The sequence below is a fragment of the Callorhinus ursinus genome, unplaced genomic scaffold (genome assembly GCF_003265705.2).
Source record: "Callorhinus ursinus isolate GAN/ISIS: 27379988/994484 unplaced genomic scaffold, GSC_fseal_2.0 scaffold11, whole genome shotgun sequence".
Classification (NCBI taxonomy): domain Eukaryota; kingdom Metazoa; phylum Chordata; class Mammalia; order Carnivora; family Otariidae; genus Callorhinus; species Callorhinus ursinus.
The window spans coordinates 26,633,343-26,656,078 of NW_027397073.1; the positions used below are offsets into that span (position 1 = coordinate 26,633,343).

The 22,736-nt window shown below is 50.0% G+C and overlaps 1 protein-coding gene across 2 annotated transcripts in view; it reads left to right on the forward strand.

Annotated features, from left to right (window-relative positions):
- Positions 1–22,736, forward strand: part of LOXHD1 (lipoxygenase homology PLAT domains 1) — a 149,374-nt gene that overhangs the window by 86,384 nt on the left and 40,254 nt on the right. For both annotated transcript variants that reach the window (XM_073897971.1, XM_025886803.2), the window contains exons 21-28: positions 1,695–1,828; positions 6,986–7,152; positions 7,928–8,032; positions 10,519–10,647; positions 11,723–11,887; positions 15,662–15,843; positions 19,545–19,661; positions 20,609–20,771. In XM_073897971.1, the coding sequence (XP_073754072.1) occupies positions 1,695–1,828; positions 6,986–7,152; positions 7,928–8,032; positions 10,519–10,647; positions 11,723–11,887; positions 15,662–15,843; positions 19,545–19,661; positions 20,609–20,771 (1,162 nt within the window). The remainder of the gene's footprint in view (positions 1–1,694; positions 1,829–6,985; positions 7,153–7,927; positions 8,033–10,518; positions 10,648–11,722; positions 11,888–15,661; positions 15,844–19,544; positions 19,662–20,608; positions 20,772–22,736) is intronic.

The window sequence follows — 22,736 nt, forward strand, 5'->3', positions numbered from 1 at the left end:
GCCCACGTCCTGCCTGCTGTGGTGGGAGACACAAAGGCTTTTGAGCGTTGAAAGAAATGCACGCATGCCCCTCTTCCAGGTATAGTGGGAAAAGCGTGAAAAACCCAGCTGTGCTCTTTGTCTTTCCAGATTTTACAGTATGCTCTAGCTGGAAGACTGTCCCGTGTCACCTTTCTCATTCCTGCCCCTGATCTCAAAGCCACGTTCCCTCCTCCACACAGAGGAAGAAAAGAAAGAAACCCAACCCACGAAAGTACCCGGGGGCTCCTCTGATGTACTTCAGAGGCTGTCTGCCTTGTCTTCCAACACTCCCTTGCCATGACTTGAGGATTAGGGCTTATTTCCTGTTTTGATACTTTCCTTTAAAAATTATAGCCACGGGGCACCTGGGTAGCTCAGTCGTTAAGCGTCTGCCTTCGGCTCAGGTCGTGATCCCGGGGTCCTGGGATCGAGCCCCGCATCAGGCTCCCTGCTCCGCGGGAAGCCTGCTTCTCCCTCTCCCACTCCCCCTGCTTGTGTTCCCTCTCTCGCTGTGTCTCTCTCTGTCAAATAAATAAAAATTTAAAAAAAATTATAGCCACTATGATCCCAGATTGGAAGAAAACTGCTAGAGAGGGCATAACTGGCACGCTGGATGAAATTTGCATACAGACTTATATGTTAGATAGTAATATTGTGTCAATGTTATGTTTCCTGAATTTGGTAATTGTCCCGTGATTATATGAGAACCCCTGTTTTGGGAAAGCTCTGCTGAAGACTTCGGAGGTTGAAGAATCATGGTATCTGCCACTTACTTTAACATGATTCAGAAAAAAATAGACAATGAGCAAAAGAGACAGGGCAAGCAAATGTGAAATCTAGGGGAAGGGCTTGCAAAATTTCATCGTACTGTTTCTGCAAGTTTTCTGCAGACTTGCAATGTTTTTCAATATAAAGAGTTTAAAAAGTTATAGCCGAGAAGAATCCCATTCACTTATCAGGTCCTGAGGCTGCCCGCCTCCTGCAGGGCATGTACACACACTCGTATCGTACACATTGTCTTCCCACCTCTGTGGTAAGCAAGGGCAAGTCTCCTGTTTCTGTGAGTTACTCTGGATTTACACTTTGAATTTTGTAAATCACTTTGGATTTGCACTTTGGCTCATCCCAGGTGCTTAATCAAAATGTGTGGTTGAAGGGGTTTATGCACACAGGTTCACACTTAGCTCGGAATTTCAGCACACACCCAACAGTGGCCCTACCACACACACACACACACGCACGCACGCACACACACGCACACGCACACACACATGCACGCGCGCGCACACACACACACACACACATCCCATAACACAAATGCGGGCGGCCAGCCAACCTACCTTCTCCTCTGCCGCTTGGTCACTTTCATGGCTCTCTCCCTCCTCCCTCCACCCTTTGGGACACAGCAAGAGTGAGAAGACCCCCTGGTGGGGGCGGGTTAAAAAAAATGACAGTGCAGACCATCCACCAGTCAGCCGGCTGCATTTTCCCCCGAACTGGCCTCAGGCTGCCCTAGGTGCTGGGAAGGTGAAGCTGACGGTCGGACTGTGTGTGTGGTGGAGGTACCGTGTGTGTGTGTGTGTGTGTGTGTGTGTGTGTGTGTGTGTGTGTGTGTGCGCGCGCGCGCCAAAGGGGGGTGCCTTCCCTCTGAGTGCTTCCCTGGCCCTTCCCAGACTGACACCTTCACCATCTATGCTATTGACCTGGGAGCTCTGACCAAGATCCGGATTCGCCATGACAACACAGGCAACAGACCAGGCTGGTTCCTGGACAGAATAGACATCACGGACCTCAAAAAAGAGATCACGTGAGTTGGGCTTGGGGCGGGGCGGGGCGGGAGGAGGGGGGGACAGCCACGGCTGCCTCTGAGACAATCCTGGAAAAGGGGCTGAGGGTGGGGGTGGGGCGGCTGGGTGGGCATTGCCTCCCTCTCTTCCTTCTTACTGGGCAGCCCCCTGGGGAGCTACTGCCCTGTCAAGGGACAGTCTGGTAGGTCCTCCCCTCTAGTTCTTGAGATCCATCAGTTCAGAAGGTCACGTTTCCTGTCCCTGTCATTCTCCATGCCCGGACTTAGTCACCTATCTGTCCCTCCACATACGAAGTGGCTTCCGGTACCATTGTTTTAATGTTCTAGACCAGGAGTAAGCAGACTTGTTCTGTAATGGCCAGAGAGTAAATATTTTAGGCTTTGGGACCATTTGTTCTCTGTCTCAGTTGATCTATTTGCTTTGCAACAGGGAAGCAGCCACAGATGATACCTAACTGGATGGATGTGGCTGTGTTCCAGTAAAACTGGATTCATGAACACTGAAACTTGAATTTCATGTAATTTTCACATGTCACAAAGTGATACTGTTCCTTAGATTTTTTTCAACCATTTAAAAATGTAAAATTCGTGCTTAGCTTCTAAGGTGTACATAAACAGGTGAGCAGGCCAGATTTGGCCACCAGGCCATAGTTTGCAGGCCCCTGTTCCAGATTCCCAGCAACCACCAGGAGCTAGGTTGGGAAGGGGACATTGTCCTCCTGACAGGTGAGGGAATCATGCCCCAAGGAGGTGAAGCCACAGCCCTAGAGCCAATTCATGCGGGAGCCAAGACCAGAACTCGAGATCATCAATGATGAATCTGGTGTGTTTCCACCATTACGCCCCATTGCCTCTTGAGCAAAAGGGGCCAGGGGACAATAGACATGAAAGGCCCGAGGTGTGGTAGGGAGGTGTGGAAGGAGGTAGAGAGGAAAGCAGGCAAGATCCTGAGTGGGTTATGGCTCTGCTGAGGGCCTGCCAGTGCCTGGAATATAGTGGGCACCCAGTAAGTGTGTGTTGACTTCACTTCTTGGCCTGCGATCTGGTATCTCTTGGAGCATCCTCTGTTCTTGGGTTCCCCTCTGTGCAGGGCAGTGGGTGATGGGTCTCACCCCATCTCCCACCTCTACCCTGCCTGTCATCCAGTTACCCCATCCCCCACCCCCAACCCCAGCAACCCTCAGTTTGTTTCCCATAGTTAAGAGTCTCTCATGGTTTGTCTCCATCTCTGATTCAGTTTTCACTCCTTTCCCCCACTGTTCTCTGCCCTATATCTTATATCCCACATATGAGTGAAACCATAGGATAATTGTCTTTCTCTGATAGACTTATTTCGCTCAGCGTATTACTCTCCTCTTCCATTATTCTTTAAAAAATATTAGCTTTTCTTACCTTTTCAAATCAAGACATTAAGTGATTTGAAAAAAAAATCCCGCTGGAATTTTGATTGTTATGCCATTAAATGTATGTGTGGAGAATTATCTATTTAGAGTATTAAGTGCTGCTCCCAGGTATGCATTTCCATTTATCCAACTGTTCCTTCTAGTATCTCAGCAATGCTACACAATTTTCTAGTCTTATTAAGTTTATGCCCAAATATTTTGTATTTTTATCACTCTGGTGAATGGTATCTTCTCTTTACTCATCTTCTTCCCTCTGTCTCTCTTTTTCTTCCCTCCTCCACTCCTGGCTTCCTCATCTCCCCTCCCTCCCTCGCCATCCTGTCTTGGTGGTGTGAGTCAGACTCCATCTCTCCATCTTCCCCAGCCCTGGTCAGAGGCTCCTGCCTGGTCCCTCTGCTGCACCGCGGCCCTCCTGTGTCTATGGCAGTCCAGCCCACAGGGACGTGTTCCTCCTCTGCTTAATAACCTGCAGAGGCTCCCATTCACTCTGAGTAAGAGCCAGAGCACTTCCAGTGGGGCCTGCCCCATGCCCCCTCCTTAACTCTTGGTCCTGATCTCCATCTTGCTCACTCCTTGCTGTTCCGTGAACGTGATGGTCATGGTCCCACCTCAGGGCCTTTGCATATGCTGTCCCCTCTCCCTGGTACTCCTTCCCACAATGGCTCACTCTCATACTTTCTCTAGGTAAGGTCTCTGTGCTCAGGTGTCACCTACTCATCAAGGTCCCAACCTCCTTTGGAACTTTTATTTCTTTTCCTCTGTTTCTTTTTCTCTACCTCACTTATCATTTGATCTACCATCAGCTGTAGTATTTTTTTTAAAGATTTTATTTATTCATTATTCATGTGAGAGAGCACACAAGCAGAGGGGAGAAGCAGAGAGAGAGGGAGAAGCAGACTCCCCGCTGAGCAGGAAGCTCAAGGCAGGGCCCAGTCCCAGGACCCTGGGATCATGACCTGAGCCGAAGGCAGATGCTTAACCATCTGAGCCACCCAGGCGCCCCTCAAATGCAGTATCTCGTCATTTTCCTCTCCCCATAACTGAATGTAAGGTCCCTGCCTAAGCTAACGACTTCCTCTGTTTTGTTCCCTGCCGTGTCCTCCCCAGTATCTAGAAGAGGGCCTGTGCACAACAGGCATACCACAAATACTAAGTCAACTAAGGAATAAAAATTACGTTTGATGTATTGATTCATTGATTCATTCAGCAAACACATGGCATGCGGAGTGCTGAGGGTCAGGTGGCTGATTCCGACTCTGCCCTTGAAGAGCCGGAAACTGTGATGGTCTAGGAAGCAGATGTTTTAGGTCCAATTCCCGTCTCTTCCACGCTTGACGTGTGTGGCCTTGAGGGGGGCGCGGGGCTGCTCTGAGCCTCAGTTCTCCCATCCCTGCAATGGGCGTAATAAAACTCGCTCACAAAGTCGCGATGAGGACTAACTGAGATGACCCGTGTGAGGGCCCAGTGCCGCGCCTGGCCCCCAGCGGAAGGCGGCACGGACTCCTCTGCCTTGGCAGTGCAGATCCAGCGGGGCAGGCTGTAAAAGCCACACAGCAAGGCAGGAATGGGCGTGTGCAGGATTGTGAAGGAGCTCATGGGGCCGTGGGGGCTGCAAGGCAGAGCGTCTCAGGGTGGCGCCCCCAACTGCCGAGGGGGTTCAGGGAGAGGGGGGCTTTGTGGTGGGGGGGGTGCCGGGGCGCTCCTCGGTCTGAGGCGGCATTTCAGATGGGCCTTCACAAACCTTGATGTTTGGGGCTTGGAACAAAGGGTGCTCAATCAGCTGAACTGTGGGTGTGATGTGGGAGGCACAGAAGCAGGGCCGAGGGGCTCCCACAGCCGGTGGTGGTGCTGAGGGGCTTCGAGGTCCCAGCACAGAATCTCAGGGGCAGTGGGGAGGGCGCTCCGTGAAAGCCAGCTTCTGGGCCCCTGCACTTGCACATGCTTGGCAGGTGTGGGCGGGCTTGTGCCTTCCCCCTTCCGTCTGTCTGACTGGTTTCTCTCTCCGGGGATCAGTCTCCCACTCCTTCTTTGTGTCTCCTCCCTCTGTCCTTGTTCTGCTCCAGCTTCCCACTCTCATTGTCTCTGCCTCTGCTCCAACCCCACTCCTTTCTTTATTTCTGTCTCTCCTTTAATTGGCCCTAATTTAGAGCTAAAACCTATTATTCATAGGTTAATTGGTTGAATAAAAATGTAACTTTCCTGTTCATAATTTAAAGACTGGGATGTGGAGCAATATGCATTTTTCACTTAAACACTAATTTAACTGCCATTTAGACTCTATCACCCCTGGTCGAGCTCTTCTACCCTTTGAATCCATGTCCATGAACACGGAATTGCCCCTCTATACCCCGTGTGAGCCCGCGGGCTGAAGTAGTGGTCTCAGGTTCTGCTCCGCTAGCACGTTGGCCTTGGGAGTCTGTAATGTCTATTGGGGAACATGGGGCTCCGACAGAGGTGAGACCCTCAGCCCACACTGCTTCCTCCTCTCCAGACTCCAGACTTGGGCACCCAGACTGGCAGGAAGGGGTGGAGATGGGGTGGGATGGCCCCAGTTTACAGATGGGCTGGCTGTATTCCCCGACCCCCTGAGCTGTTCTGGGAGCTTGGGCGCCCAAGGGGATCTGTCCAGCCCACAGGCTCCAGAGATCGCACACATGGGCAGAGGAGAAACAAAGGGAAGTACAATAATAAGAATAACAAGAGCAATAGTATTAACAAATTCTTACCAAGAACCGGACGTTTTTATGAGCACTTTAAAATGTTTAACTCACATAATCCTCGTGACAACTTTGAAATAAGCAATATGATCCTCATTTTACAGAATGGTAAACTGAAGCACAGAGTGCGGTTACCAGATAAAATACAGAATGGCCAGTTATTGAATTCCAGAGAAGCAGTGAATAATGTTTTAGTGTAAGTATGCCCCAAATATTGGATAGTACATACTTCTGCTAAAATATTATTCACTGCTTCTCTGAAATTCAAATTTAACTAGGAGTCCTGTGATTTCATTGGCTAAATCTGGCAACCCTAACACAGAGAGGTAAAGAAACTTGCTCAAGGTCACAGGACTGTTAAGTGGCAGAGCCAGGATTCAAACCCAGTATGGCTCCAGAGGTGAGTCCTTAACTACCCCATGTTGCTGCCTCTGCCTCTGTGATCCCTGCACCACCACCCCCCCACTTCTCTTTATCTAGGTGTTTCCATTTCACTGGGCTCGGCTTCAGTCCTGAGGAGTCTAACTTGGACCTCCCTTCCCTAGATGCTGCCAGCTTTCTGCTGTGCCTGCTTCTTAGCCACACTCTTTGTACCTTCCAGAAGCATAATTGGGTATCATTCCATTAAAATCCATTTATTCAGCCCTTAGGTATTGAACACCTACTGTGTACAATATTCTCTGCCAAAGTAGCTTTGGCTACCAGATTCATTCCGGTATAGTCCCTGAAAGCTCTTCTTCTAGATACCTCCAGCACGACCCTGAGTGGGGGTTTGATACACTCCAGGCGCTGTTACACAGCCATTTTCAATGGGTTATCGTCAAACCTTGTCCTCATATTTGTTGTCTGCTCCAGGCAAGTGACTCTTACAGGGTAATCCCTAGGCTAGGTAGGATGGGAGGGCCATGCTTTTGGGAGGGGGGCAGACGCGAGTGTCTGGGCCCCTGAGGGCCTCTCGCTTTGCCACCCAGGACTGCTCCTTCATGAAACCTTTCCAAAGAGACGTCCCCAACCTTACCTTATTCCCCACCCCACAGGTACTACTTTCCATGCCAACGCTGGCTGGCTGTGGAGGAGGAGGATGGCCAGCTGTCCCGGGAGCTACTGCCAGTGGACGAGTCCTGCGTGCTGCCAAGCCAGGATGAGGAGGGTGGGGGAGGGGGTGACAGCAACCCCCTCGGCAACCTGGCCCTCGAGCAGAAAGGTTTCCTAAACTGGAGCTGGTTCTTCCCTCCAGCATCCCTCCCTTCTGCCTCTGCCCCCATCCTCAGTCTCCAACTTCCCTTTCCCTGTGGGCTCTGGGCAACTCCTCCTCTGGCAGTTTCTATACTGCCTTCTCATTCCTCCATGGCAAGAGTGGGGAGGTGACAGGACATGTTCCCACGTGGCTAGCATAAGGCTCGGTGTAAAGTACATGGCTTCGCACAGAGTTACCGTCAGGAATGGAGTGGAATGGGATTGGACAGGATTAGAATAGAATAGAATAGAATAGAATAGAATAGAATAGAATAGAATAGAATAGAATAGAATAGAATAGAATAGTTGTAGCTGGCTCTGATTTAGTTTTGTGTCCTCCCCTCCAGGCACATTATAAGCTCTCAATACATTTTTGTCAAGGGAAAGAATGAACTTTCAAGAATTCTAAGATGCTTCCGTTCCTTGAAACTTGCATCCCTAAAACTCTTCCCAACCTGGAGGAGTCAGCCCAGGCTCCTGGCTGATGAGCCCGTCTCCCCTAAGCATCCTACACCTCTGTTGAGTGAGAGCTTCCTGTGTGACCTGGAGGTGGGGGAGACCTCACCTCTGCCTTGAGGAAGTTTCCAGACTAAAGGCAACTGCAGAACAACACATGCTGCAAGTAAAGCAATTCATAGAAATGGTCAACATGAATGTAGAAAAGTACTCAGTATGTTTTCTCCCTCCTCCCTCCACGGGAGGGACAATCTACCACTCACTTCTCCACACTCCTCTCCCGGCAGACAAATCTACCACATTCTCAGTGACCGTAAAAACTGGGGACAAGAAGAATGCGGGCACAGATGCCAACGTCTTCATCACGCTCTTTGGCACACAAGACAACACTGGTAAGTAAGCAACGCGGGGCCGAGGCTCACCCACATTCCTCCCCAAGGAGATAAGGAGAGTCAATAGAACTTTCCAAGGAAATCCTGGTCACGCCTCTGTTTTGCAAGAATTCCCTTTTATTGTTTTACTTTATTTTACTGTGGGAAGAACACTTAACATGAGATCTATCCTCTTAACAAATTTTAAATGTATGATGCATCACTGTTGACGATAGATACAGGTTGTACAGCAGATCTCTGGAGCTCATTAATCTTACTAAACTGAAAGGACGCTTGTTGATTAATAACTCCCCATCTTCTCCTCTCCCCAGCTCCTGGTAACCACCATTCTAGTCTTTGATTTTATGAATTTGACTATTTTGGATACTTTGTGTAAGTGGGATCATGCTATATTTGTCTTTCTGTGTCTGGCTTATTTCGCTCAATGTAATGTCCTCAAGGACCATCCACAGTGTTGCATACTGGAGAACTTCCTTCTTTTTTAAGGCCGAATAGTATTCCATCATATGGATATATCACAGTTTTTTCTATCTGCTCATCAGTTAATGGACCGTTAGTTTTTTTTCCACACCTTAGCTATTGTTAATAGTGCTGTAATGAACACAGGAGTGCTAATAGCTTTTCAAGATCCTGATTTCAATTCTTTTGGATATATACCCAGAAGTGGGATTGCTGGATCATATGGTAGTTCTATTTTTAATTTTTTTAGGCTCTTTCATACTATTTTCCATAGCAACTACACCATTTTGCATTCCCACCAACTGTGTACAAGAGTTCCAGTTTCTTCACATCCTCACCAATTGCTGTCTTTTGATTTTTGATGGTAGCCATCCTGATAGGTGTGAGATGAGATCTCGTTGTGGTTCTGATTTGCATTTCCCTGAAGCTTGGTGACAACGAACATTTTGTTCATACACTGTTGGCCATTTGTATGTCTTCTTTGGAGAAATGTCCATTTAAGTCCTTAGCCCATTTTTTTTCATTGCGTTATTAGCTCTTTGTTATTGAATTGTAGGATATTGTGGTAATGAAACCCTTATCAGAATATGGTTTGCAAATGTTTTCTCCCATTCTGTAAGTTGCTTTTTCATTCTGTTGATTGTCTCCTTTGTTCAGAAACTTTTTAGTTTGATTCAACCCACTTGTTTGTTTTAGTTTTTGTTGCCTAATGCTTTTGATGTCATATCCATGAAATCATTGCCAAGACCAATGTCATGAAGCTTTCCCCCTATATTTTCTTCTATGAGTTTTACAGTTTCAAGTCTTATATTTAAATTTGTAATCCATTTTGAGTTGACTTTTGTGTATGGTGAAAGATAAGGGTCCACATTCATTCCAGTTTTCTGGAAGAGACTGACCTTTTCCTGTTGTGTATTCTTGCATGCCTCACACACTTGACAGATTACATGCAACCAGCCCTATTGGAGAAAGGCAGTTTCCTTTTTCTTAAAAATCTCCAAGTGAGGGGCACCTGCATGGCTCAGTTGGTTAGCATCCAACTGTTAATATCGGCTCAGGTCATGATCTCAGGGTCTGGGATTGAGTCGGCATTGGGCTCCACACTCAGCAGGGAGTCTGCTAGAGACTCTCTCCCCCACTGCCCCTGCCCCCGCTTGCACTCTCTCTCCCTTTCTCTCTCTCAGATAAATAAATAAATAAATAAACAAATCTTTAAAAAAAAAAAATCTCCACATGAGGTGACTTGTCTACTTGGATTGTGAACTTTGGTTCCTTTAGAGATTCTTCCTAAATCTTACTAAGTCAGTCCTGTTGTACTCCAGGGGCCAGAGAGCCCCCGGTGCTCTCTCCTGTCCTCATTGCTATGTCTACCACCCTAGAAGTATTTGGAAGCCATGTGAATCATCTTCCCTTCAGCATCCTCTCCTTAGGTAATGGTGCCGGATCCTTTGGTCATTCTTGCTCTAGGCCTTTCTGAAACTCTACCATTTCCTGGGACCTTCCTGGAGGCATCACTCTGTTTACCTTTTGAAACCATAGTGAAGGGCCTCCCAGTCCAAACAGTGACTGGTCTGTTCTCTGACTTCTGCCAGCTTTCTCCTTCTGTTCAAGGATGTCCATGGTGCCCCAGGGAGCATGGGGAGGGTGGTTTTGTCACTGGCTTCCTCCCCATGTAGAGAAACATGAGGAGTGTGGAAACAGAGCTGACACTGACTTAGGGCCCCACCACTCTCTCCTGGATGGTCTTGAATAAGACCTCTTGGTGTGTCTCCTGTTCTTTAGGTACAAACTGGAAATAAAAATACATACCTTGAAGACTAATTACGAAGCTCAATAAAAGGACACCCCCCCACTTGCTAAATACGCACTAAATACGCAAAGGTGCCCGTTGGATAGTACTTGCAAAGTCTAAATTTTATGAAAGTCAGAAAAATTTGGTCACTATGAGGAGGGACTAAAAGGGGCAGTCAGACTAGATTTGAAGGTCTCGGGCCCAGCCAGTCATGCGGGGGCCATTTGGTTGGCAGGAACGACCCTCCTGAAATCCTCCAAGACCAACAGCGACAAGTTTGAAAGGGACAGCATCGAAATCTTCACAGTGGAGACGCTGGACCTGGGAGATCTGTGGAAAGTCAGGATTGGTCATGATAACACAGGTCTGGCTTCCCTCCCCCTCTGTCCTTACAGGTCCCTGTGGGTGTCTGGGAAAGAATGTGCAGGAAACCTGGATGTCATCTGCCTTCCATGGTGACACAGCTTTCTCAGGCCCTTCCTCAGTTCCTGGCTGCACACAGAGATTCTGGTCTAATTGGCCCCTGAGCTGGGGCCTGGACCCCAGTGATTTCTCCAAACCCCTACTGTCAGTTATTTCTTTGCACGGCCACATTTGAGAATCCCCGATCTAGCTCAGTGGTTCTCCAACTTCAGTGAGCAACAGAGCCACCTTGGGGGTTTGTTAAACATAGATTTCTGGGCCTCACCCACACAGGCATTGATTCAGTAGGTCTAGGGTGGGGCCCAAGCATTTATATTTCTCACACATGATGCTGAGGCTGCTGGACTCCGCTTTGAGAACTACCGATCTAGTCAATTCTTCCCAGAACCCACTGACACTACAGCCAAACTTGTTCTCTTTTAGTAAAGTAGGACTTGTTTTCTTGGTCTTTTCACTAAATTTTAAGCCTAAGGAAGGAGTCACTCTCACTGGCCCCTGGGATGGAGAGACAGAGTTCTCTGCTCAGCTTCCACTTCCTTCTTTAAGCCCAGTCACTCATCTTTCCAGGGAAGACCATCAGTCCTTCACAGATTCCCTTCATGCACCCCAAACGGAAGCCAGGGAGCTCAGACTGTCATCCTTGCCGCTGGGTGGAGTTATGAAATCCTTGTTAACACAGGCTCCCTCTGGCATCTCTGCGCTCCCTCTTTAGAGTGTCTTCCACCCTGGACAGTGTGCTTGCTGTCACCTTCTGTCACCTCTTCCCCAGGCTCCTGTGCTCTTGCTAATTTCACTGACAGCAGCCTGGAGTGTGACCCAGCTTCAGCCTTCAGCTGGGTGTACATCTGAACAGGAGTCATTCTAGCAAAGCTCTCAGCGACAGGAATGGCTTGTGCGGGGTACAGCCATACATGTCAACCATGGGGCAGGGGAGAAAGTTTGGAGTCCCTGAACTTGCCCACAGTGAACCATCTGTGTGGAGCTCCTTGGTGGGTTCTGTGTTTCCTTCTCTCCAGGCAAGGCTCCAGGCTGGTTTGTAGACTGGGTAGAGGTGGACGCCCCATCTCTTGGAAAGTGCATGACATTCCCCTGTGGCCGCTGGCTGGCGAAGAATGAGGATGATGGAGCCATCGTCAGGGACCTCTTCCATGCAGAGCTGCAGACGAGGCTGTACACACCATGTAGGAAGCGCGTGCGGCAAGGCTGGCCCTCCTCCCCCACCCCGTCGCCCACTACTCCAACTTGGTCCCAGCCCCTCCTCCAGCCCTGACCTGGGCCAGGCCCCACCTTGGAGATTTGGGTCTCTCGCTCCTCTCCCAAATTCCCTGGGCCCTCTGTGGGCTGTGCGCAGTGTCTTGGATCCAGGGTATGGAAATATGGGACTTATCCCAGCCTCCACCCCAAACCAGCTGGTGACAACAGGCAGAGAGCCTGACCTCTCTGGGACTCGGTTTCCTTGTAAGACCCCAAAGGGAAGAAAGATCAAAGTCTAAACTGTGAGAGGTCATTATCAGCCCCATCACCCATCTTTAATCTAGTCAGTAATAGGACAGAGAAATCACCGCTATCAGATTTTATCCTGACTGGGGGGAAAAAAGAACTTGAAAAGATGATCGATGTAATTCCTTTTGCCAGCTAAAGAAAAGGAGGAAGGGGAACAATTTGGTCAAGTTCTGACATTTCCTTTCCAGTGTTATCAGAGAGTATGTATTCAATGTTTATTTACATGTTGGTACATGCTAGGTGCTGGGAATCCAGCTGGAATCAACCAAACTATAAAAATCTGTCTGAATATGCTAACATCAGAACCAAACCCACAGAATACAATTTTTTTCCTAACCAAATAATTAGCTATACCAGAAGATTTCCCCCAAACAGCTCATAATTACACAATGTGAATCAGTGATTTTTTTTTTTTTTTTTTTTTTTTTTTGCCTAAAGCAATTCAACTGGAAAAGACCTGATCCATCAAGATATTTTCTGGTCAAAAGCCCAAAAGAAAGTGACATTTCCCTCCAGTAAAATCTCTGCATATACAAAGCAAACCCTGGCTCTAGCCACTGCCCCCAGGAGCCACCTGCAGTCTGGGACAGACACACTGACCTGACAGATGTACGCAGACTTGATAGCAGTGCTGGGTTAGACGCTTCCAGACACAAGTAGCCATTTCTCTCTTCATGCCCTAGGACGGGCCTTGCTCTGGATTGGTATGGCCTGACCTTGAAAATATTCAGTTCTAGCCTGATATGAAAGCAAGCCCATTTGCCCTTTGTCTTCGACTCACATTTATCAATCAATCAATAAAATGCAGGAGAGGTTTCCTTTCGGACTAGAGAGCTATGCAGGCAGCTTCAAAGGGCGGTTTTCACCAGGCAGGTGCCCAGAGGGGAGGATCTGCTGCTCAGAACCTATTTTCTTGTTTGGGAAAGGTCTTGAGGGCCCAAAGCCAGGAAGCTCCAGGGGCTGGGGAGCTGCAGTCCCAGGAGTGATGGCCAGGTGTCATTCTCAGGGGCCTAGAAGGCTTAGAACTAGATTTGGCCGCTCATCAAGGCTGCCCAATACACGTGAATCCAGAAGAACAGAGCAAGATGGCTCTGCTTCCGGACCGACTGAAATGTGCTGCCTGCACAGGAAAGGTGGTCCATTAGGAAAGGGACCATTGTGATGGTCTAAACTTATAGCGCCACATAGCGTGAAGCCTCAAAGGTCAGAATCATGCCACGTTAGGGCTGAGAGGCACCTCAGCCTTAAGCCCTGTGATCTGAGAATTGATGGTATCAAAGCCAGGGTGGGGGAGGGCGTCTCAGGGCAGCTGGTGGGGGAGGGGAAAGGATGAGAGGGAACAGCTCCCCAGTTCATGCCATCCACAGCAGCTCCTCGGCTTTAAAAAGTCAAGTTTGTTGTTGTTGTTTTTTTTTCCCTGAACATTCTTCCTAAAGGTATTTTAAGAATTGCACAAAAACATTCCACTGAAAATTAATTTCGGTTAAACCGTCTGAAAACCAAATTCTGTTAAGCCCTCTTATTTTATAGACAAAGAAAAAGGCCCAGAGAAGTACATCCATTTGCCCAAGGACACACAGCTCCTCAATGGCAGAGGCAGAACTAGAGACCAGGGAACACATCGGAGCCTAGGCCTAGAGCGATGAGGGACGAATGGTGGGCTCTTTCCGCGTAGATATTTCCAGGGCTTCTCCCACTGCCAGCTAGTCTCAGGAAAGCTCAAGTCCATTGCCATCGTCTCTGCTCAAGGCCTTCTGGGCCTTAGACCATGGAGACACCCAAGAGGACTCCAGGGAAGTTGCCTCCATTATTGCAATGGCCTGTGTTTTTCCTTAACCTTGGTGAGGGCCCTGTCCAGGCCACTGTGGGGACTGCGGTCACCTCCCTAGGACAAAGGCCCTGGGACTTGTAGGGTAGGAGCAGTACTCACCTCCAGTTCAGGACAATAGCACCCCTAGAGGTTGACCACACAGGATTTAGGGGTCAGACAAGCCGGGGCTCAAGTTAGAGTTCCGCCTCTGACCAGCCATATGACCTGAGCAAGTTACTTCCCCTCCCTGAGCCTTGCTTTCCTCATCTCTAAAGTATAATGATATCTCCTCCACAGGTCATTGTGAAGGTTGTAGAGGAGGAAGGTAGAACGCTCGGTAGAGAGTCTGGCACAGGGCGAGTACTCAACGAATGGCAAGTACCATTCCTATAGGCCTTACAACTGCCGTTCGACAGCAGAGTGACCAGCGTAATAAACCAATGAAAAGAAAATTCATTTGCTTTGGAGCAAAGTTGGAAAAGGTTAGGGCCACCTGTGAGAAGGTGACTTTTAATGTGATCCCTTTTGAGCTTGAGACCATAGGATAGGGTAGATTTCTACTTACACTGTTTTTCTGGGTTTTTAATATTTTTTTATTATTGTGACTTAGAATATATATATATATATATATATATATATATTTATATACATATGCAACAAAATAAGTGTCACAAAAAAATGTTTACCCTTACTATGGGTGATGTCCACAGAGATGATATTTTTTATTCAATTCTATTTAATTCCATATATTTTTTAAATCCTGGTGACTACCCAAGAAATTTATTTTACAACCTGCTAATGGATCTCAATCTGTAATTAGCCGCACACTCTTAAACTGCTGGTCTCAAGCTCCAGTGTAAAGTCTGAGTTAAATATTTAGATCACTGGAACCCATCTCATAGAGAATCTGAAGAGAGGTTGGGAATCTGTATGTTTAATAAGCCCCCAAAGAGTTTCTGAGGTGAAGGGTCCTTAGCACCCAGCGGGCAACGCTGGTGTCTACGCATGCTGACGGCCACCCAACAGGAAGCCGCTTGCCGACGGTACTGATGAGTCAGCCTCCCTTTTAAGGAGTCCACAAGGTTACCCCCCGCCCCAGTATCCAACCCAACAAGGGCCAGGTGAGTTATGGAGGGCTTGGGAGGGCAGGCTAGCGTGGAGCAAGTGAGGGCAAGAAGAGAAATATTTCTCACCCTGTAAACCGCTGATCCGATCGGTCCATTGCCCCCTGAGATAGAACCCTCCTGTTTATATTCTCTACAGCGAAGGACCATGGTGAGGACACTTTACAGAAGAGGAAACTGAGGCTCCTAAGTGACTTGCCCAGGTCACACAGAAAGCCCGGGTAGAGCCTGTGCTTTCAGCCAAACTGCTGGACTAGCTCTGTGATGGGAGAGGCACAGAGACCCTGGTCTGAGGTGACAGGGGCTTACTGTGGGGACTAGGTGTGACAGGACACTGCCTCCCCTCTCCCCCTACACCTGCAGTTGCTAAGCAGCCATGTGAAGAAGAGCCAGGTCCCTGGGCAGCAGCTCCCGGTGACCGGGCCCCGGGGCGGTGGTGCCGGTGAAGAATTTGATCTTGTCCACGTCTGTTTTCTGTTCTCACCTCCCCTCTGACTTCACCCTCCATCCGCCCTCAGTTGTCCCTTATGAGATCACCCTGTACACCAGCGACGTCTTCGGCGCCGGGACGGATGCCAACATCTTCATCGTCATCTATGGCTGTGACGCAGTGTGCACCCAGCAGAAGTACCTGTGCACTAACAAGAGAGAGCAGAAGCTGTTCTTTGAGAGGAAGTCAGCCTCCCGCTTCATCATGGAGGTACGCGGGCTCCGCGGGCTGCCGGGGGAGCCAGCATTGGGAGGTGGGGGGGGGCCTCAGAAGATGGGAGGAAGAGCCGTGCGTCCAGAGGCACCCTAATGGGCTGCTGTTGGTAAGGAAGCCAGGTGGTTCATCCAGCCTCACTGGGCCTCACTCAGTACATCTGAGTCACCAGGAGGACTGGGCACCTCACCTGCCCCAATGGGACTAGTATCAGGATCTAAGGTGCCAAGGAGTGGACAAGGCTTGGGGAAAATAGAGGCATAGTTCCGGTTCCACGGGGACCAACTCCAGTGCTAGCAACAACACACATGTATCCCTGGGGGAGAGCCAGGCTTCCAGACATCCCGTATGTGGCCCAGCTCCCCTTCTGGCCTGGGGGCTTGCTTGTTCCATGTTTACTATAGGTGTAGGTCACAGCACCTGGGCATCCTGTGCACTTCAGCTCAGTGTCTCCCCTGTGCACTCCACTGTGTGCTGGGTTAGGTGGGAGAGACAAGAGAAGGGGAGGACCCAGACTCTGCCTGTAAGGGGCTTGCAGTCCAGCTGGAGAACCCCAAACCTCCGTATAAGGCTAATGAGAGAGTCCAGTTATCCTTAGAATAACTGATCCTTTGGGTAAGAAGGCACCGCCATAGGGCTTTATCCGTTAACTCACTTAACCACCACAGCACCTCTGTGCTGTAGTTATCCCTGCTCAAAGATAGGGAAACTGAGGACAGGGGGTGGAGAAGCTTGCAGAAATTCACACAGCTAGGGTGTAGTGGAAGCAGGATTCAGAGGCAGGAGAGCTGGCTCAGAATATGTGCTCTTAGCCCCTGGACACTAGCCCTTGGTGATGAGGGCAAGTAAGGGATTAATTGAGCATGGGATGGGTACTCGGAGAAAGAAGAAGCCTCCCCGGAGGGGGTGACTTTGAGCTGGACTGAATGCGACTATAAGCAGGGACAAGAAGCGGAGGCATTCCTAGCAAGGGGAACATTGTGGCCAAGGGCCAGAGGTGGAAATAAACACAGCATGTGGTATGAGGTTTGATCAGATGGACAGCGGGAGAGTGACATGATGGCGTAGGGGACTGGCTGAAGCAAGACTTAGAGGGGACAGCTCTGAAGGAAAAGAGCTGGATGTCTCAGCAGCCTGGACTCTCCAGATAGTGGGGACCTTTGGAGAAACGCCCCTTATCTTCTGATGGGAAACGAAGTCCAGAACCCCTTCCTCCTTCCCCGGCCAGTGTCTGTGCTGGGGGATTCCCTGCTCCCTCCCCCACCTTCTCTGGGAGCAGTCAGCACTTGTGGGAAGGTCGCCACCTTGGTGGAGTCTTTCACAAGGAAAATTCAAGGGTGATTCATTCATCCACACACAGCAACAGCTCATCCGCCCAGGATGGCATGGTACGTCAGTGGGGGGGCTGGGATTACACATCAGCATGACTTCCATGGAGATTTATCAATGAAACTCCTGCTAATCGGCAGCTATAATTTGACGGTAATTTGTTGCTTTTTCTTTTTCCTTTTCAAATCTCTCTGGCTGTTGGGGGAGCGTGAGAGTTTGGAAACAAATGAAAAAGCTTTATGTCCCTGTCTCTCCGTATCTCTTTTCTGACCGATCTTCAGGTGAGACACAGAGCACCAGATCACAGGCACATGACCCCACGTTCTGGTTCTGGTTCTGGTTCTGGCTCAGACGCAAACTCACGAGCAAGCCACTCCCTCTCTCTGTGGCTTTGTCTTAAGACACAGGGAATGGCTAGGAAAACAGCAATCATAACTCATATTTATTCTACACTTGCCTTGTGCCTGCCCTGTTCTGAGTGTGGCGTCTTCATCAGCACCCCAGAGTTGGTGGTATGATTACTGCTTCTTCCAGCTGAACTGGCAGGGTTACAGACTTGCTCAGGACATCATAATTAACAAGGGCAGAGCCAAGATTTAGACTCAAGCAGTTCGATTCCAGGACCTTCTCTGCTTAGCTCTTCCACCTCTTGGGAGAATACTAGGGTTTCCTCTGATTCTGAGTCTCTCCCTGAGTCCCACCATCCGTGGCTAGCAGTCCCCCAGTGGCCTCCTTGCTCGTCGAGGGTCACTGCTGAGACAGCCACCTGACATGGCATGCCTGACCGAGTGGCTGGATGATTCGGGCTCCAGAAGTACCACTGAAGCCCAGGTCCACGCATCTCAAACCTCAGAGATGGGATGGCGAAGGAGGAGAAGAGGCCCCTGGGCAGAGGGAGACACAGGTGAATCTTTAGTCCTCGATGCAGCCAACAGCTCAGTGTCCACAGGTGGACGTTCCGTGGGCAGACAGTTTCCTCCATAGCTTCTGTGCCTCTCCCACCATGAGGGAATGAGGCCTCATTAAAAATGTCCAGAGCATTAATGTCAGCCTGAGGTCACCGATCTGTGTTTAGTGATCAGACTGCCCCTCGGGGGCTCACAGGGGACAGCACTTCTGTGGTGAAGCGAGGGTGAGCTGGCTGGTAGGGAGCGAGGAAGGGGCCAGGGCTGCAGTTTCCAGCAGTGTGGCACCATGCTGGTCACCTGGAAGGAGGGAATGGTTGACAGAAAGAACCATGGCTGAGATCTTAGACCTAGAAGTGACCTCAGGGGACTACCCTGCCCATGCCTCTGCCTTCCTTTGAGTAAGACATTGTTCTTCCCCATTTTATTGAGAAGAAAGTTGAAGCCTGGAAGGTCAAGTGCCTTGCCTCAGGTTATATGGGTCGCAGGTCCAATTGGGAAGGCTGAGGGTGGGGATGGGAGTGGGGGGACGTTCCTCAAGCAGTGCCGATGGGCCTGCCCTTGAAGCTGTTCCGTTTCATTCAGAGGTCACTTCCGTCTGTGGTTCCAGAGGCTTTGCATTTGACGAATGACTTCATCTATCATTCAGATGCCATTCACTCATCACAGGCCTCACCCACCCCGGAGCTGACTGCTGTCTCCTAGCACCAAGAATTTGCCCGTGCCAGCCAGGTGGCCCGTTCTGCAGAATTGCAGAACGTTCTGCAGGTTGCAGAAGTGCTGGGGCAGGGGGCAGGGGTGCCATGGGATGCTATAAGTGCCTGTCATAAAGAGATTTGACTTCTTTGAGGTGGTCAAGAAGGCTTCCCTGAGAGAGCGATCCTTGATCTGAGATCTGAATGGTGAGGTTGAGGTTTAGGTAAAGAAGAAGAAAGTGGAGGGGCAGGGGGAGCCTGTGCAAAGGCCCTGTGGCAAGAGAATGTCAAGTTTGAGGGACTGGAATTTGAGGGATATAGAAGAGGGGTGGTTGGAGACAGAGGGGCTCTTAGGGGCCAAGAAGAAGGCCAGGCTGGCAAGACAGGGCATGGGCGGAACCAGAACTCATCTTCTGATACCCAGGCTGGTTCTCAAGCTGGGAACGAGCTGCCACAATGGTAAGTAATGGAAGACGGAGAGGCAGGCTCCACCATGAAAGGGGGGACAGTGCCCCAGAGGTTGATTGAACTGAGTTCTGGAGTCTAGGCTGGTTTTAAGTGGGGAGAGAGGAAGGGAAGCCTGAGCATGGCATGCATAGAGGAGAGGAGGGGCTAGCTCAGCCAGACAGGGGGGACATGGTAGGAGAAAGTGGCCCCTGGACATTCAGAGCGACTCAAGAGCAGATGCCCTGGGGAGGCAGGATGTTTCCGAGGTTGTACTTTCCCGGACCTTTCAGCTCCCACCTGGTGCCTTTTCTCCTTTCCACAGTTAGAAGACGTGGGAGAAATCATTGAGAAAATTCGGATTGGCCATGACAATACGGGCGTAAATCCTGGGTGGCACTGCTCCCATGTGGACATCCGCAGGCTCCTCCCAGATAAAGATGTGAGTTCCTGACTCATCTGTCCTGCTATTTCTTTTGCTGCTTTCCAGAAGAGATTCAAGCCGAACTCCTGATAAGAAACTACAGCCTTATGGGTGCCTGGGTGGCTCAGTCAGCTAAGTGTTGGACTCCTGATTTCAGCTCAGGTCATGATCTCAGACTTATGAGATCGAGCCCCTTGTCGGGCTCCACGCTCAGCAGGGAGTCTGCTTGAGATTCTCTTTCTCCCTCTGCCCCTCCCCCTGCTCGCTCGTGCTCTCTCTCTCTCTCAAATAACTAAAAATAAATCTTTAAAAAACAAAAGAAAAAGAACCTGCAGCCTTATTAAGTTGAGGTAAAATCTGAGGACAGTTCACCCAGTTTACTCCAAGTGTAGGAACCAGCTCAGGTCCAAGGCGGAATCTTTTAGAACCTCACGTAGGGGGTCAAGGAGGAGCGTCTGGGCCACCCTATCTCTGCTCCCCACCCCCAGGACCACACTGCTAGTGAGTGACCAAGCATGCCCTTCCTGCTGCTCAAGGTCAACTCACAGAAAGAAATCCAGTGGAACAACTTGGCAAACATTCTGAAGCCACAGAATTCTAAACATGGAAGGCAGGTCTCAGGAGTGGCTGTGGTTGAGTGATTTGAGAGTAATTTTAAAATACTGAGCCCCTCCTCTTACCCATGGAATCTGAGTCTGTGGAATGGGGTTCCGATATCTATTTTTAAGTGACCCTGGGGACCCTGCCTTCAAGAGCCAACCCCTGATGCGGTTGTTGAAGTCTTTGAGTAAGAATGAATCTGCTGGAATTGGGGCAGAGCCTGGCCTCCGCTGCAACTTTTGCTTTGTCTGCGGGGCTCCATGACCCTTGTCCTTGGTCCCCATGAGTGTTGACGTGCTGATGAACCACTGAAGTCGGAAGGGTCCGCACAAAGGACTAATTTTCCTCTTGCCTCCTCACCCCAGGGCACAGAGACCTTGACTTTCCCTTGTGATCGATGGCTTGCCACATCGGAGGACGACAAGAAGACCATTCGGGAACTGGTCCCTTATGACATCTTCACTGAGAAATACATGAGAGATGGGTCCTTAAGACAAGTCTACAAGGAAGTAGAAGAACCTCTGGACAGTAAGTGTGGCGCCCTCCTCACAGTCAGCAGCAGCCTCCCCGCCTTGTCGGGTACCTGACTCGTGCCAGGCCGAGCGTTTGCACCTAGGACGCAGGGTCTGTTGTTAACTCCAGTCAATAGCGGGGGCACCTGAGGCCCACAGAGGGGGTCTAACCTGCCCACGTTCACACAGCTGATAGCTGTTCTTCAGGGTCCTAGCTGTCCTTCCCTGGCCTGACAGCGGGACACACCGTACCCACGTGCATGTTCTCCCGTGCCTGGGTTCTCCTGGTCCTTGGGGGCCTCCCTCCTCTTCACTGACTCAGCTACTCCTCTGCAGAGCTCAGCCCTCTCTGCTCCCGCGGGATCCAACTGTCTCTACTACATTTGAACCAAGAAACATCCCAGACTTGTGTGTAGCTGGAGCTGTGCACAGGGCTTGGGTGCAGTCTCAGAAGATCCAGGGCCATGGCTTTCTTTTCTCTAAGTGCCCGTTCCTCACGCGGCGCTCTCTGCAGAATCTGCATCAGCCTGACCACGCCCTCTGTGTGCTTTTCCCTTTGCTTGGGGACCATTCTCTTCTCTTCTTACTTCTCTGCCTGGGCCGCTGAGTACTATTCTCCTCTCTCACACCAGGTGGTACTCCTCACACTCTGTCCTTAGCCTTCTCTTCTCCTTTCTTCTTACATTGCGTGTGTGCTTTCCTCCTGGACCACGGACGGGGACAGTCACACCTCTTTTTTGACCAGCAGTGCCATTGTCCCATCAATCCCCAGGTTATTCGGTCAGCCCTGAATGAGCTTTAGCTGTGCCAAAAATCAAATTCACTTGCAAAAAACAGGCTTTCCACCACTGGTGATACACGCAAGAATACCATGGGTCCCTCCACGAGGGGCAGTCTGCACAGATCAAAGATGCTCTGAGAGCTTGGAGATCCAGCTCCCATTTGTTGTGTTGCATCCCTTCTTGGAAAAAAAGGGAGTAAAATCCAAGATTCCAGGCCCCATATGGAACCAGGGGGGTGTAAACCAGCTATAGCTCTAACATTTCCCTTCATCTCAGTTGCCACTTGCTTAGAGATAAAAACAAGTGTCGCCTCCGTAATGTGCCTTCCCCTACCCAAATCCCTTTGCTATTAAGTCTTGGGGGGAAAATTCCCTTTTCTACTTGGATCCCAGAGGACACCCCGGAAAACTGTCCCAGCGGCCCACTTGGGCTGTTCTGTATTAATAACATGCCACAAACCCACTCCTGCCTGGCGATGTTTCTAGGGAAACATCTTTCCACTGAGAGCTGTGTGGCTTGGGTGGAACAGGGAGGGAGGAGGTCCCAGAAATAGCCGGATTTGTCTGCACCGCTGCATTGCTCAGCACCCAGACGCTGAATCAGTTTTCCATTCCCCGAGGCCTGGAAAGAGCAGCAGAGGGTGGAGGAGGGGAAGAAGGAGGGCCATTCAGCCACAGCCCCTGGTGACACAGCAGCACCCCACTCTGGGGCAAGGGCTCCTAGGAAAGGTCCTGTGTCAGTGTGGAAGCAGGGCCGAACATACAGCCAGGGAGTGACTAGGGAGAAAACGTGCAAGGGAGGACAGTCGGCTGTTGTGTCTAAACTGTGACAAGATTCCTAATGTCACCTCCTGTCTGTATGAGCCAGACAGACCTGGGTAATGTTGACTCTTAAACACCAGAGAGGAGATTTTAGTTATTAATGCGACGCATGAAATGCTGACAGATGTTGCACTGAGCTGAGCGAGGCAGGGGTGGAGGGCAGTATGGCGAGTCCCGGTTCCTGGCCTGGGTAGGGACAGGTCCCTGAGAGCAGACTCACAGGGCACCGTGGAGTTCTGCAGAGCAGAGTGCTGGGCAGGGAGGGTGGGTAGGGAGAAGGTTTGGAAAGGGGCTGGCAGAGTTCAGGTTCGCAGGTGAGTTTGTGGCATCTAGTCAAGGCGGACGTGTCCCCTAGGTGACAGGGTGGTGGATCCAGAG